Source organism: Anopheles aquasalis, chromosome 2 (assembly GCF_943734665.1).
Source record: "Anopheles aquasalis chromosome 2, idAnoAquaMG_Q_19, whole genome shotgun sequence".
Classification (NCBI taxonomy): Eukaryota; Metazoa; Arthropoda; class Insecta; order Diptera; family Culicidae; genus Anopheles; species Anopheles aquasalis.
Window position 1 is genome coordinate 70,568,147 of NC_064877.1, and position 17,500 is coordinate 70,585,646.

The following is a 17,500-nucleotide window of genomic DNA, read 5'->3' on the forward strand; positions in this document are numbered from 1 at the left end:
AACAGCACGACATCTGTTCTAAATGGTACCATTCATGTGTTGATAAACGCGAATGACAGTTTTACGGTGAGCCTAATAGTGGAATACTGTTAATGGAAATATATGTTATAACATAATAACACAATCTGTCTATCATATCAGTTCGCATCGGATATCTTTCACAGTCCGTTGGGAAATCAGCAGTTTAACCACTATCCTGTGAAACTACTTACTGGACATACTGGTGTCTGCACTTTTGCGGACCATGTGCATCAAAACTATCCAATGGTGGTGCCAATGGTCGTAAATATGGTAGGTCCAGGCGAGTGCCCTATCAGTATTCGCCAGATGTATGTCTTTGATCAGCTCTTTCCTTCTGAAATTGTACCAAATGTAGTACGGCCTGGGCTGTGGAAGATGATCGTTAAGGGATTCTTATATGATGCAGAACTGCTTGAATACTCCATGATTGTCAAGGTTACCGCAAATGATTATTTTGGACGGAAACGTCTCTAGTGTTCCATTCGGCCACTTGCTTATCGTTGCCAGCGCGCAAACCAATCTTGTTTCATTGATTTGAATAAACATAAATATACCAGCCCACTAAATGTAATATCCACTGTTTTGCACGTACGAGAACTCAACTCAACGACGCAATGCTGTGACTCTTCATAGAGGCAAGTCACATTTACCAGTTCAATGAAAGTTAATGGTTGACACTACTCAACTAACAAACTGATTAAATATGAAATACAATGTTAGTAAGCAATCTTTTCTTTCGCGTTTATCTTTGATTTTTGTTGTTGGAGTTTTACATACCACAAACTTAAACACTAATTTGATTGGACTATTTTCCTTAACGTTTGTTCGCAGTCACTGCTGTCTTTGCCAAATTTGTCATGCTGCAATGGATGGGGTCACCCATGAATGCATGTTCGGTCAGGAAGGAGCATTGAAAACGCTGTGAACAATTCCTCGGTTGCAGAAACAATTTATAGAAGCATTTCAATACAAAAAAAAAATATAAAAAAATTGATATGCATTCTTGTATTTCATGTCAACACTAAAGATGTGATCCTTGATAACATTTAATAAAACGTTACGATCCGGTTATATTCTTGTGCATTACGGAAACGCCTCCGTTTAAAACGGCTTCCGATTGTCAGTATAATCTGTTCTCTGTATATCTGTTAAAAGCTATCAGTTGATATAAGCCTCGATGGGATAATTGGAGGATGTCATTGCAGTTTTTTTTTAACATATATAAGGACGGACGAGCCGTATGTTTGCCATTGCAGTTGACCGGTGTTCCGTGTACTAGCCATGCTCAAGTTATTCGTTTTCTGCTGTTGCATGCTAGAGGCACAAGCAATGCATCCAGAATTTGAGCAATTCTATCAGACCTCTGGGCAAGAATATGTGAATTGCGATCTACGCGTAAGAAAGTTTAACAGAACGGCGTCTGTTTTGAACGGCACCATTCATGTGTTGGTAAACGCCAACGACAGTATCAAGGTAAGTTTGGTGGTGGCGAGTACTGTTAATACTATTATAAAAATATATCTATCATATCAGTTCAGCCTGGATACGTTTCACAGTCGCCTGGGAAATCAGCAGTTCAACCACTATCCTGTGCAATTACCTACCTCTGGTACATGCGCTTTTGCGGATCATCTCTATCAATACTATCCAATGGTGGCGGCGATGATCATTAATGCGCCGAGTAAAGGCGAGTGTCCTATCACTACTCGTCAGATGTACATCTTGGATCAGCGCTTACCTAACGACCTCATACCGGCTGTGGCACGGCCTGGGTTGTGGAAGATGCTCGTTAAGGGGTTTTTAAATGATGCTCTAATCATAGAATTTTACGTGTTTGTTAAGGTAACGGCAAATGATTTGTTCAAATAGAAGATCGTTGAACATTTTTTGCATTCAAATATGGTTTGTTATAGATAATGCAAAACAATTGTTCATTTCTGATAGTCTAAGCCATTTTTAGATCAAAATTTAAATGAATAAAAAATATTTTTGCCATTCCTCGGACAATTTTTTATTGCTCATCATATATATGTACACATTTTCCATATCTATGGAGATCAGGACATCTGATAGTGGTGGCTGATAGAAATTATTTAGAGCATTTCATCCTTATTTATGACACGGAATGCGAAAATTCAAATCTAGTTTTGAAGTAGTGAGAAAACTCTCAAGATGAGTTTTAAGCAGAAAGCTACTAGACCAGTGGAAATAATTGTGAAACGATACCAAACATTCAATAAAGGGAGATGTAAACAAGAAAAAACATATAAAAAATTGCTTATGTTACAATGACCATCTAATCGAGCGATGGTTTGGAAAAAAGAGTTGTTGCACGATGAGAATACCAATCCGATTAAATGGAACACACATTCAATAATTTATATTTTTTATGGAAACATATACATGATTGACTCATTTCAACACGCTATGCCATCATTGTAGATAAGCGATATTATTACAACTGATCGACTGGTTTTATCACTGTGTCATCCGGAAACGCCAACGGGTTAGCTGCTTCCGATTGTCACTGTAATCTGTTTACCAGCAGATGATATAAGCCTCGATTAATTCGTTGATACGGGCCATTCCCTTCGGAACCGATGTTTCGTATATTTAATAGCAGCTATGCTAAAGTTATTCGTTTTCTGTTGCTGCATGCTCGAGGCACAAGCTGTGCATGCAGAATTTGAGCAATTCTATCAGACCTCTGGGCAAGAATATGTTAATTGCGATCTACGCGTAAGAAAGTTTAACAGAACGGCGTCTGTTCTGAACGGCACCATTCATTTGCTGATAAACGCCAACGACAGTTTCACGGTAAGTTTAGTATTGGAATGCTGTTAATAATAACATATAGCATAATCACAGAATCTATCTGTAACATCAGTTCACAGCGGATGTCTTTCATAGTCCGCTGGGAAATCAGCAGTTCAACCACTATCCTGTGAAAGTACCTACTGGAAAATCTGGGATATGCACTTTTTCGGATTATGTGCATCAATATTATCCAGAGATGGTGCCGTTATTTGTTAATATGGCAGGTCCTGGCGAGTGCCCGATCACCATTCGTCGGATCTACCTTTCCGATCTGCTCTTTCCTTCCGACCTTGTACCAGCTGTAGCACGGCCTGGGTTGTGGAAGTTGATCGTTAAGGGATTCCTGCTGGATATACAATACTTCGAATACTACATGTTTGTTAAGATTACTGCAAACGATGTTTTTGCAATAAAACGTCCCTAGTGATCGACCATTTGCTTATTATTAGCGACAATCGAATCAGTTAATGAAAAGAAAATATTTCAACTCTTAATAAATCAGAATGTAGGATAGATAACAATATAAGCCAAGTGTTCACTGTACTTAACGATAATTCATGTGACTTCCTAGTTCAATGAAAGAGAATGGTTAAGTAGTGTTTCTAACAAACTGATCAAACTTCTTGTTTCGCTTTTATCTTCGAGATTTTTTGGAGTTTTACATTCCATACTCTGAAATACTAAAAAGGAACCTCGTATAAAGGACAATTCTTAAATGAATGAAGCAATCTTACTTATGAGATAAAATTAACTTTAAAGTCACATTGGTACCAATGCCTCATTGTTTGTGTTAATTACTGCTTAAAATAACGACGTAACGTTTAACGTTTATTCTACGATTGCCGTCTTTGCCAAATTTGCCACGCTGCAACGGATGCGATTGCATATTCGGATGGTAATAGGCAAGATAACGCTGTAAGCCTCAACTATTTCCATTTTGTAGGAACAATTTATATAAGCATTTCAATAAAAAAAATATGATAAATTCAGAGATAAGGCTTCCTTCATTTCATATAGACACTGATGGTATGATGTTTAATAACTCGACCATAGTTAACATTTAATAAAACGTTAGTAACGAAATTGATCGACCAATTATATTCTTTCGTCATCCGGATACGACTATGATTAAGCAGCTTCCGATTGTCAGTATAATTAGTTAGCATCAGTTGATATAAGCCTCGATGGGATAATTGGATGATGCCATTGCAGTTGAAACCGGTGTTCCGTGTGCTAGCCATGCTCAAATTATTCGTTTTCTGCTGCTGCATGCTAGAGGCACAAGCTGTGCATGCAGAATTTGAGCAATTCTATCAAAGCGCTGGAGAGGACTATTTGATTTGCGATCTACGCGTAAGAAAGTTTAACAGAACGGCGTCTGTTCTGAACGGCACCATTCATGTGCTGGTAAACGCCAACGATAGTGTCACGGTGAGCTTCTTATTGGAATACTGCCAATACTAATACATAGCATAATGACAGAATATCTCAGTTCAGCATGGATATCTTTCACAGCCCATTGGGAAATCAGCAGTTCAACCACTATCCTGTGAAAGTACCTACCTCTGGTATATGCGCCTTTTCAGATTATGTTCACCAACACTATCCTAAGGCCGCGGCGTTAATCGTTAATATGTCCGGTCCAGGCGAGTGCCCCATCACCATTCGCAAGATGTACGTCTTCGATCAGCTCTTTCCTTCCGACTTTATTCCTGCTGTAGCACCCCCAGGGTTGTGGAAGATGCTCATTAAGGGATTCCTGAATGATGTGCAACTCTTAGAGTACTACTTGTTTGTGAAGGTTACCTTGAATTAATTGTTTTTATATTAAGTTCACAACACGGTTATACAACTGCGTCGAACCCTGTAGAATGAGTTAAAGTATATTGAACATTTTAAAAACGATTAAAATTGGGTTTGCATTGAATTTTGAATTTGAATTCAAATAAATAATGTCAATACTGTTAATATGCTCATTAGGCATGCGGGATGCGAACAGCAACGGTATTTTATATTCAACGTCCAGTCTGCCCTTTGCAGAATACCGCAGGACACTCCCAAAGAGAACAAAAAGGCATTACAGAACCCTCATATGCGTTATATTCGTAGATAAGATATTGCTTCAGAACCATACCCCTCTATCCCTACCCAAGATGTTTGTACGAAATGTCCGTGGTGTGCATTTTCTGATATACTATCTCATACCCTTTATTCATACGCTAGATAGTGCCTCCTGAATATAATTATGATATCAATACATAATTATTAATTACCAAACTTACCATAGTTACCACCAAATCGATTTTATTTCACAAATGCCCTCCAAGGGGTTGTGTTAGGTGGATGCTTCGCTGTACACAATGGCGACGGAGGAGTTTAAAAATGCGATGCGAAAACCTATACTAGACATGAGGTGAGTTAGATCGTATCCTAGTTTCCAACAAAGATTTATGCATACCTATTTTTTCTGTGTTGCCATTGTTCATTTGGTAACATTCAATTAAGCGATATCACGCAAATGATCGGCCATGTTTATCACACTGCCATGCGCAAACGGCTCTGATTAAGCAACTTTTCATCGTCAGCATTATCTGTTTGCCCTACGATAATATAAGTCCCGTGGCGATCGTTTGCACTAGCCATTCCATTTGAAACCTGTGTTCCGTGTACAAAGCAAAGGTTATGCTGAAGCTACTTGTTTTCTGCTGCTGCGTGCTAGAGGCATATGCTGTGAAGGCAGAATTTGAGCAATTCTATCAGACGGTCGGAGAGGAATACATCAATTTCGATCTGCGCGTGAGAAAGTTCAACAGAACGACGTCTGTTTTGAACGGCACGGCTTATGTGCTGTTATCCGTCAACGACAGTTTGCAGGTGAGTTTGGGCGTGAAACGGTACGGAATCATTTCTAACAGTGAATCTTTCACTTCAGTTCACTATGAATATGTTTCACAGTAGCCTAGGAAACCAGCAGTTCAATCACAATCCAATGAAAATACCTACCGCGGGTGCATGCACTTTCGTGGATCATCTTTATCAACTTTATCCGACGCTAGCGGCAATGATCATTAATTTACCGGATCGTGGCGAGTGTCCTATCAGTATTCGCCAGCTGCATGTCATTGATCAGGAATTACCTTCGAAAGTTGCACTGGATATAGCACGGAATGGGCTTTGGAAGGTGGTTATTACGGGATTGTTGAATGATGTAAAAATCTTAGAATTCTACGTGTTTGTCAAGGTGAGCGGAAGTTTTGTTTCCATATGATTTGTTTAAAACAAAATATGCATTGAAATAAATGAAGGTCTTTTTGAACAGTAGGAGGTTATCAGCTATTTGAGATTTTTGTACAGGTGGCGTTTTATAGTACCAGATGGCACACGCTTTTAAAATTGTATTTCGACAACTTTGAACTTGTATTGCAATTCAAGCAAATCGATTACATTCACATCATTACCGTGCGCCTCCACCTCGTTCGCTGCACGTATTTTTTTTTTATATACGTGAATCAGCTTTGTCCTTTCAGCTACTGAACATGAAGAATTAATAAACTAACCTAATCCTAATATTGCGTTTTGGTTGCTCTACATGATGTTAGTTTTAATTTAGTAAAGAAAATGCCATGTTTAGAGGGTCAAATCTAGAATATAACTTTATTTACCAATATGCATCCGAGTTTGCGAGCAAACAACAATCCACGATCAGCAAAGAATGTTTTAAAATCGGCAACAATGTGCGTCTCAAAAGTAATTGTCATTGTATGCTTTAACAACCACCGTAAAACGACCGACTATGGCATCCTTCTCTTTAGCGAATACGATTGCCTTCCAAAGTCCTGTTGGTAACATTTGCGGAACCGCTTTCGATGGAAAAACCTTGTCCTGGAACGTCACTTTCCCAGGTAAAATCGGACATTCGTCTAGGGGTGGCATGTTGGCAATGTTGTTCAAGTATTCGGAGTATTCGTCGTGAATAGTCTTCATAAACTGGCACACACCGGATGTCGGTATTTTCATCGGGTAGTAGTTGAACTGTTGATTGCCAAGTGGACTATGGAAAAGCTCCATTGATACCTGTGGCAAAGTACGAACTTAGTAAAACGCTGACTGGCTTAAGTATCTGCTCGTTTTCTGCACTGCTTACCACTTCGCTATCGTCAACGGGGGCGTTCCACGCGAACGTTCCATTAGCAACGGTCATCGTACGATTGTACTTGCGCACTCGGAGCTCAGTTTTGAACAAATCGAATCCCTCGTCATGTTCGATGCTTTCGAAGATCACTTGTATTGCGAGAGCGGCAGGTAGCAGTACCACCACGAGCGACAGAAATGTGTTCATCTTATTAACAAAAAGCATACGTCTGACCGAATGTGGTGGCATTGAAGATCAATTTATGTCGAACGACGCAAACAAGTTTTGCACTTTTTTCGAAGTATTTTATGCATTTTTTTGTTTTGCTTTTCAACACTCACAAAGGCTCAAAGCAAACATTCGATTATCGGATACATTTTTATTGTTTTCAGGTCGCTAGCATGTGTTACATCGAGAGATCAATGGAGAAGCTGATTTGTCACTGCATGTTCAATTGCTGGCATGTTGCCGCTTCTTGCAAACTGCGATGAAATCTCTATTATAACTGGATCACATTACATTACTGCCGCTTATCATTGACTCGTGAAGCAATCGTTGGGCATCTATATAAACAAAGGCTCGCATACCTTTACCGTGTAGTACAGATAATGAATTTCATGTGCGTTGTATTGTTTTTTTGTTTGCCAACTAAAGCAATAGCCTCAAAAATGAAGTTTGAGAGCTTTGGACAAACGCTAGGTAAGGAGTACTTGTGGCTTGATCTCCGCGTTAGAAAATATAATCGTACAATGCCCGTTCTTAACGGAACACTGCACCTTTTCCACCTGCAAGATAATTCGCTAAGAGTAAGTAGCCTCTTGCTAAGTAGAATTGTTAGTAAATGATCTAACTGGTTGATATTGTTGCATTTAGTTTAGCTTCGATCTGTTCCACAGCCGACTGGGCAATCAACAGTTTAACCACTATCCGATGAAGCTGCCGACTCAGGGTTTGTGTGAGTTGATAAATCAACTTCATGACGATTTTCCAGGGCAGGTGCCAATGATTAGGCATCTTCCGGCCAAAAATGAGTGTCCGATCAGTGCTCGACAGAACCACATCATCGATGAGCCGTTTCCATCCGAAGCCTTTCCTCCTCTTCTACCAAGAGGTTTATGGAAGGGTCTGGCTCGAGCATCGCTGAACGGCACGGAGGTAGTCAGTTGCTATCTAGTGTGGATCATCCAGGATTGGTTGTAAGTGGTTCTGCTTAATTAAAAACTGTAATACTACGGCGAGATTATGCAATAAATTACAATTAATGAAATTTTCTACAGTGTGTTTTAAGTAAACTCAATATTTATTCAAGATCACACTATTCCTAAGCAAATAATTTTCGATTGTTGACTATCTTTTCGTATGACTCATTCATGAATGGGAATCACATTTAATAAAAGTTCAAATTTCTATTAATGATAATGCATTGCATGCACTTATGTGGATCAGCGCAGAATTAATGAACTTTCAGTAGGTACAGTACAAAATGGGCTACGGAAGATACTCATTAAGTGATTCTGCCTGAATAGCCAGTTCTTCCTGTTCTAATGTCAGTTGTTAATGAAATGTAATAATGTTGATTGAATCAATCAATTGTTATCTAGATTTTGAGTACAATAGAATCCACAATGCAGTTTTTTACAAACCTTAATCTGCTGAGAGATAAAATGCATTCTGGACAGTATAAAACAACTGTCACAGTTCCGATGAATCACAATTTGCATTTCGCAACATGAATGCTACAGGTATCGTGCTATTTCTCTACTTCTCCGGTTTGGCTGGCGCTGCACGAATGCAGTTTGAGAACTTTGAACAAACGGTGGGCAAAGATATATTCTGGATGAATCTTCGCGTTCGAAAGTACAACCGGACTACGCCTGTGATAAATGGAACATTGGATCTTTTTCGTACGGCAGACAATGCGGTTGTGGTAAGTAAGACCAGAGCAACGAAAAAGCATGTTTGAAGTAATGCAGAATACTATGTTGCTTCGATTGCCTCCATAGTTTAGCCTTGACCTGTTCCATAGCCGACTGGGTAACCAGCAGTTTAACCATTATCCGATGAAACTGCCGACTAAGGGCTTGTGTGACATGATTGATCATCTGTACGAGAATTTCCCCGAATATGTACCAATTATAGTGAATGCCCCACCGCAGAATGAGTGTCCCGTCAATACGCGCCAGATGCACATCAAAGATGAACCGGGTCCAGCTGATTCTTTGCCTCCCATCTTTCCGACTGGTTTGTGGAAAGCTCTTATTCGCGGAAGGGAGAATGGCAAGGAGATAATAAGATATACAATTGTTTTTAGGATACAGGATTGGTTGTAAGAAATGTGAATTGCTATTGATGATAAAATGTTTTTTTTTAATTAACCTGTCTTTTCAACTTAACATCAACAACTTAACTTTCCCTAAATTTCATTCTGCTTCTCTGTAATTATATTTTGTTTTGTTATGTTTTGATTAATAAATCCAAGAAGCTTTCGATAAAAAAATCGACTGAACCGTTATATGAATATACAAACTGGATGGTGACAAGTAAAATGGTCACAGGAACACATATTTAAGAATGTATCGAAGAACAATCGACTAATGTTACAATATTTTGATAAAGCAGCCGATGAAAAAAAATTATTTGCATATTTCATATTGTGATGGGAACCGAGGCACCGAACTAATTTGGTATTTGTCCACAACAATATGTACTTCCTTTACTATCTTGTTTAGCTTTCCGCTTGCAGTTATCGGCAATTAATCATTGACACGAGAAGTAATCACAATGCCTCTATATAAACCCGAAGTCCGCTACAAACGGATGCAGTTTACAAAATGAAGTTCGTGTGTGTTGTGCTGATTCTCTGCTTGTCAACTCTAGCAGCAGCTTCTAAAATGATGTACGAAAGCGCTGGTCAAACGCTAGGGAAGGAATATTTGTGGTTTGATTTCCGTGTTAGAAAATATAACCGAACTCTTGCTGTGCTAAACGGAACCGTACACCTCATCCACCAGCACGACAATACGTTGAGAGTATGTAGCAATCTAACTAGAAATGAATGTATTTCTAATCAGTTGATATTGTTTGATTCAGTTTAGCTTCGATCTGTTCCATAGCCGACTGGGTAATCAACAGTTTAACCACTATCCGATGAAAGTGCCGACTCAGGGTTTGTGTGATTTGATGAATCACCTTCACGAAAATTTTCCAGATCAGTTAGCAAAGTTAAAGAATGCTCCAGCCAAAAATGAGTGTCCGATCAGTGCGCGGCAGTTTCACCTTAAGGATGATCCAATCCCAGCCGATCTCTTTCCTCCTGTTCTTCCAAGAGGTTTATGGAAGGGTCTGACTCGAGCATGGATGAATGGCACGGAGATAGCTAGTTTCTATATAGTTTGGAGCATACAGGATTGGTTGTAATGAATGTTTGATCATGATCGATTGATTAAAGCATTATTTTCTTATGGTTTATCTATCGATCGTGATATCTATATCATAGTACACCGAAAGAAACCCCATTTTTGACTTTTATTTTGCTTTCTTTTTTTTTGTGCGAGAAAAGCAAGCTTTCCAGATCGATCAAAAGCTAACGTCTTCCTAATTTTTAACACGATACATTGCAAACAGCATAACAAAAATACGCCTATCTATCAATCGGATGTGTTATGGTTTACTATCTCGTTTGGATTATACAAGATTTACTAAAAAGATTGATGATTGTTTGATGCTCACAACAGTACTACGCACAAGGCGATAGAGTAGAAGGATAGTTTTGCCAGGAATGTGATTTTCATATGTGTTGTATTGGTACCAAAACATAATTAACTAGTTTCAGAGAAACATCGCATACACTATCACTGTTGCAATAATGATACAATTTATCATTGTAGTAGGTGTATCATTCATTAAAATATATCTCTGGACACTTTTAATAGTACTTGAATGCGGGAAAATTCTTCGCCTTGCCATTTTGTAATGAGCAAGAATTTCCAGAGTCCTGCTGTTAGAACTTTAGGAAGTGCTTCGGGTGGAAACGGTTTGTTCAGGAACATGACCTCTCGTATCGGAATTGGACACTCATCGGGACCCGGGAAATTGACGATATCCTTAAGGTACTGGCCATAGTCTTTGTGTAACGATTTCAAGTAGCTACATGCATCCACTGTTGGTAGCTTCATTGGGTAGTAGTTAAACTGCTGGTTGCCGAGTATGCTGTGGAACGTTTCCATATGTGCCTAGGTGTGTAGATTCGACGAATTTATATAAGTAATATACATTTAACCGCAATAAACATTAAACTATGCTTACCACCAAGCGATTGTCGAGTTCTTTTTGAAAGATGATACTTCCATTGATGACGGCTATAGTGCTGTTGTATTTACGCACTCGAAGCGAACTTTTGCAATTCTCGAATCCACTCAATTGCTCCACGCTTTCAATCATAACTTGAGTTGACACAGGGTATAGAACTAGCAATCCCAGAAAACGGTATACAAACAACATGTTAGTTGTTAAATGATGCAAATTAATGAACTAGTGAAGGTGTTTGGTATCTGCATTTATAGTTTTTGTGGCGTATTTTAATGGCAAACATGTTTGATCACTTATTCTAAATGTTTCCCGTGATATGATGGTTCATGTTGTCCAGCACAGGGAACTTGAAATCGGGCAGATATCCCGTAGATAATAAAATGCTTGTACATGCTTGTACAACATTCATTAGTTGAAGGTTTTCACAGTTGCGTTCGAGTTTCATAGGACAGAGAACAGAGGTCAGGGCTCTGCTGGCTTTGATGCTGTAAACAAATTTATCAGTCACGCGACGATGAAGTGGTTCGCCGAGTGGCAAAGAGAAGGAAAGCGAAGATCGGTTGCACAGGTCAGTTAGCTAATGGCAGTACCAGTGCAACACTCATTCGCGAGAGCATCGACAGATGTTGAATGGGACGTTTAACGTCCTCTTTGAAAGATGGAGCAAGGTACTACCGAAGAGTGTTAAAAGGCCTTGGGAGGGGCGCGGGTTTAGTTGGTAAAAATCCTACACTAGTGAAGGGAACGATAGTATTTGCTCACTTGCAGCGTTCTACCGTACAAGTCAAAACACAAATTCAGCGTTTCTTGCTTGCCGTGGGTTGTGGATGACTATGGTTTGATATTTTGCTCGATGGTTTCACAAAACACCTATAAAGTATGGTTAGGTGGCATAAATCCAACAGAACTGATTCTCCTCCAATTTATGGGGCATCCAATGCAGCGAGCTTTATTAAAAATGGCATATTTCAAATTATATAAAATGAGCCAACATAAAGCAGATTCAATGACGATGAGTTTGTGCTTTAAACTTTAGCATTATCTACATTATTAATTACATTTTTTACATCGCATTTCTGAGCGATGAACTGGATTTCGTTATAAAAAACCATTACTGTATATCTTCACAATTACTTCAAATCGCAAAATCTCCAGTCCCGCCAACGACTTGGTCAACCAAACTTTCCAAAGGCCCTTTGGAACAATATCGGGGATGGCCTCGGATGGAAACGGTTTGTTTCTGATTTCAATTTGATTAGGCTTCATCGGGCGTTCATCTCGATCGGGTATGTTGAAGACATTCTCAAAATACTTATGGTAATCGTCATAGAAGGATTTCCAAATTGTGCAGGTCCCTGTGCTGCGCAGCTTCATCGGGTAGTGATTAAACTGTTGATTGCCCAGTGGACTGTGGAAAACTTCCGTCGATATCTGCATAGGGGTGGGGGGATACACATTCAATAATGGTTCTTACACTAAGGAATTGTATTCGTACTCACCACGAAACTATCGTTCATCTCTATCTTCCATCGAAGGGTTCCATTTAACACAGGCATCGTACGGTTGTATTTGCGCACTCGCAGTGTACTTTCGTACAAGTCAAATCCCGAAATTTGCTCAATTCTTTCGAACATTATATGCACTTCGAAGGACGGAAGTACCAGCAATGTCACTTGGACAATCAGTTGAATTAGGATGATCATGTTGTGATTACTGTGCGATGACTACACATTTGTCATAGACAATAGTGTGCTTAAATAAAAATACCAGTGGTTCGTGAACAATTAGCGTGTCAGGTGACTTGTTGATATTTGAAGATATTAGCTGTAAGTGCGCCGGCACAAACAGAACAATAAATAAGCATGTGGTAATCTTTTGACTTAGCCCTTCAATTTATGGTTGGCATCGAACAAAAGAGATTTTCAAAATTGCAACGCATCCGGTGTAATGATCTCATTAATCCAACCGGAAGCTATTTTGACATTTTCTGAATCAGATAAAGATACCCGACACGTAATGCCAGTACGCAGATCCAACTGTTTCGTGCACTTTTGCTTATATTTTTGATTGGCAATAATTTTCCAAAACAAATAACACTTCTACACACCAATCTCTACACAACTGAACTAAAACTGCTGGTAGTTGAAGAATATTGATGCATTTTCATAACTTTCTCCGTTACCATGTTTCGCATTGCATTTTAGTGTGGGATTATCAATGTCGTTACCAGAAACCGCTCGCATATGCCTTCACAATGATTTCAAATCGCGATAACTCCACTCCCGCCAATGACTTGATGATCAATACTTTCCAAAGGCCTCTTGGAACCATCTCCGGAACAGCTTCGGATGGGAACGGTTTGTCTCTAAATTCAACTTGGCCCGGTTTGATGGGGCATTCTGTTCCATTGGGTAGATTGACGATATCCTGCATATACTTGTAGTAATCCTGATGAAGGCTTTTCAAATTAGTACAGGACCCTGCAGTCGGTAGCTTCATCGGGTAGTGGTTGAACTGTTGATTGCCCAGCGCACTGTGAAATAAGTCCGTCTTTACCTGTACAAGGTGGGATACAAAAGTAATAACCTTTTTAAAACGCACATTAGGACGGGCGAGCGGTATGTTGGAAAATACAATAGCTTTGAAACATAATCAATTACGATAATATGATATTTGTTCTCACCACTATGCTATCGTTCATATCCACTTTCCATCGTAGTGTTCCATTCAAGACGGTCATCGTACGATTGTATTTGCGCACTCGCAGCGTATTGTCATACAAGTCAAAGCCGGAAATCTGCTCAATTCTTTCGAACATGACCTGCACTCCCAACGACGGAAGTAGCAGTAACGACGCGAACATCATCAGTCGTAAGAATAGAATCTGAACGTTCATCCTATGGTTGTGCGATGATCAGTGACTAGAAAGCTACTGTAGTTTCAAATGAAGTGGGTACCAGTATATTACCTGTCCATTATAGCTTGATTAAATCATTTACTGTATCACACACATTCACAAGGGGTAGAACAAGGTATCGGATGTGGATCTGTTTTATTTTATAGATCAAAAAGTATTACCTGATTTTGTTTACACTGGACCGTATGACTACGTATGAATTATCATTAAGATCGCCTTTATACTACTAAAATGAACCCCGGGTTTTTTTTTCAAAACACAGTTTCGTTTGATGGTTTGATCGAATTGAGTATCATATCATAGAAATTAAATGTTTCTCTTTCTACTTTGGTAGAGCAACATTATTACATTTATTTGTTGTTTACACTCATAATCATTAAAACCGTTTTCATGTTGCCATTGAGTTTTTTTCCGATGTGATGAGAGGATAATAAAGGACAACAAATACTTCCCCTCGACCATCACAGATACTCATCATCCGTTCCAATTTATTATTGATAAATAAGCTTTGGATTGGCGTATTCGTGCTATTTGATACTGTTTCAAAAAACAGATTGGCTAAACCAAATTACAGATCGATTGTTCGGATCAAAACTGACCCGTTTCCATACTATGGTCGTTTTATTTCACGAAAAATCATCAGAGTAAACCTTCAAAGTCATTTGAAATCGTGACACCTCTCTATCCTGCAGCGAGCATATGATGAACACTTTCCACAGCCCCTTTCGTATGACAGGTGGAACGGCATCAGAGGGAAAAACCATGTCATGAATCCTTATTTGCCGCGCTTGGATTGGGCACTCATTTCCGTCTGGCAAATTGTGAATGTCGACGATGTACTTTTCGTACATTTTGCGAAGCGATTTGATGAAAGAACAGGCTCCGGCAGTTGGTAGTTTCATGGGGTAGTGATTGAACTGTTGATTTCCGAGGCTGCTGTACCACAGATCCGTGGAAGTCTGCCATACACGGTGAAAAAAGAATTGCGCCGTGCATCAAGTATTTCTAATGATCGTTGATCTCAAACTAGTTACTACTTACCACCAACGTATCGTTGACCTCGTACTTTAAATCGGTCGTTCCGTTCATGACATTTGTGGTGCGATTGTACTTTCGCACTCTTAGCGTTGTTTCAAACAATTCGTATCCTGAAATCTGTTCGAAGCTTTCGAATACGATTTCGACGCTTTGTGCTAGAATCACGAGCCCACAAATAATGAATACGAAATAGATCATTGTGTGAGAAAGGAAGCCGGTGGACAGCGATCATTGTTCACTGTCCCATGCCTTATATTGGACCCTACACAATGCAAAGCTGGCTGAATACATGAGTGTTTCATGCATTTACACGAATAGGTTAGCTACAAATTCTTAATGAATCAAAAACATGCGAACATGTGAGTAGCTCTACATGGTTTTTGAAACAAAGTGCTAACCTACAACAATGTTGAATTATGCTTTGGCAAAAATGTTTTCAAAAATGAATCACCCGCAATGAATTAGAATTTTGTAGTAAGCTAATTACATTTTCCGTCGATTCAAAGAACAAAGGAGATACATGGAATCGCCATTATAATCATAAACTCCCGAACCCGGATCACTTACATGTTAGTTATTACGCTTTTAAAGAGGAAGTTGTTGGTGCACGTGTAGCTGTTGTTGATGCACGTGTAGCTCGTTAATCTAATTTCAATCATTCAGATCATGTCATCCAACGAACTTGCACTCTAATTGGTAATAGTCACGCCAATCAAAAGAGAAGCTGGCATCGCATCGAAAACTATTTAACCGACACTCAATCGGATTTGCTTCGTTTTAATGCACAATGTCTAGTTGGCAGTACGGTGTGGTCATAGCCTTGGTAGCTTGTGCAGTGGAGCAGGCAATAGCTGTGCACGGTCAGTTTGAACGGGTCGAGCAGGTGTCGGGCTTCGACTACCTCCAGTATGATCTTCGCGTGCGCAAGTACAATCGCACAACGGCTACTCTCAACGGTACAATACACATAAAACAACCAATAGACGATACGTTCAGGGTGAGTGTTGTGACTTATCCGCTTGCCTTATCACACGGTGCGTATTGCAAAACAGTTTCCACATTTCCTATGCACAGTTTTCCACCGACGTCTTTCACAGTAGCCTCGGTAATCAGCAGTTCCAGCATATGCCGCTTCATTTGCCCGAGTCCGGTTTCTGCCAGTTTATGGACCTGCTGCATAGAGAGTACCCGAATGCAGTGAAGGATGTTGTGCACATAACGGAACCCGAACAATGCCCCATTCCTGTATGCTCGATGCATTTTCTGGATATGGAGTTTCCCACCGAAGTCTTGCCGCAACCGATCACAAGAGGACTGTGGAAATTAATTCTCAAGGGAGTGCACAGTGGCGAAACAATGTTCCAAGCCGTTATCGTTGTCCGTGTATACGATGATCTCTATTACTAGTAACATGTCAGTTGGAGCGATTTCGTGCAAAATGGCTGTAGTATTTACGTTGGAAAATATCACGAAACGACTGTAGGATTTATTCGCAGGTCTGCATTCTATTTACAAAAGTGAAAATAGTAAATTGTTTAATAAATATGCAATTATGGTAGCCAGATCGGTTTTATTGAGGAAAGTGAATTCACCGTTATCTATGTCCCAGCGTTAGTGAAAAAGCAATTCTTAATTTAGCTATGCTATGAAAGCTGTGGAAAACTAGTGAACTATTTACTATTCTTAATATGACTATTTTATTATTATTAATATCACTAAATAGGTACCTAGATCTACTGCAATACACTCATACGGCGTACATACAATCTCTTCATTGCATGTGCCATTCAATGAATCGATTGGAGCATCACCAATGGGTATCTGGATACGCACCTAGCCTTTGTCAGCAATCATTACTAGACTCCGATCATGGGTGGTTGACCCATGATGGCTGATTGCTCCTCTATATCCCATTGCGAAGCGCATAATTTCAAGCAGCCACGAGCGATCAATCGAGCCGCCTGTGGTGGCACCGATCGGTTTCTAGCGAAAACCAGAAAAGTTTACCGACCACCGACGACCCGTTGAAGCAAGGACATTCAAAAACAGCGAGCGTGAGAGTTGCCAGAGCAATAAATCAAGCGAGGCGATGCGAAATAATATCGAAAACAGCGACGTCGTTACTTTTTCCGGTCGAGCTGTCGGTGAGCACCCGCGCAAGTGAGCAAGTGCAGCAAAAGGGAACCCGTGCCATCGCGCTTGTCTCACTGGTGAAAACGGTGTAAGAGGGAACAAAATGTAGCCGGCAGCAAGTTTATGGGCTTGCT

At 39.8% G+C, this 17,500-nt stretch overlaps 3 protein-coding genes across 3 annotated transcripts; 1 reads left to right on the plus strand and 2 right to left on the minus strand.

Annotated features, from left to right (window-relative positions):
* Positions 1-6,579: 6,579 nt before the first annotated feature.
* LOC126576889 (uncharacterized) lies at positions 6,580-7,177 on the minus strand. The gene is made up of 2 exons (XM_050238196.1): positions 6,983-7,177; positions 6,580-6,912 (listed from the first exon to the last, which is right to left on the minus strand). Exons 1-2 carry the CDS (start codon positions 7,175-7,177, stop codon positions 6,580-6,582), a joined length of 528 nt encoding a protein of 175 aa, XP_050094153.1.
* Positions 7,178-13,830: 6,653 nt separating this feature from the next.
* LOC126576934 (uncharacterized) lies at positions 13,831-15,431 on the minus strand. The gene is made up of 3 exons (XM_050238252.1): positions 15,237-15,431; positions 15,036-15,154; positions 13,831-13,834 (listed from the first exon to the last, which is right to left on the minus strand). Exons 1-3 carry the CDS (start codon positions 15,429-15,431, stop codon positions 13,831-13,833), a joined length of 318 nt encoding a protein of 105 aa, XP_050094209.1.
* Positions 15,432-16,020: 589 nt separating this feature from the next.
* LOC126576941 (uncharacterized) lies at positions 16,021-16,705 on the plus strand. The gene is made up of 2 exons (XM_050238264.1): positions 16,021-16,230; positions 16,308-16,705. The coding sequence occupies exons 1-2, from the start codon at positions 16,021-16,023 to the stop codon at positions 16,638-16,640; spliced, it is 543 nt and encodes a 180-aa protein (XP_050094221.1). The 3' UTR covers positions 16,641-16,705.
* The last annotated feature ends 795 nt before the right edge of the window (positions 16,706-17,500 follow it).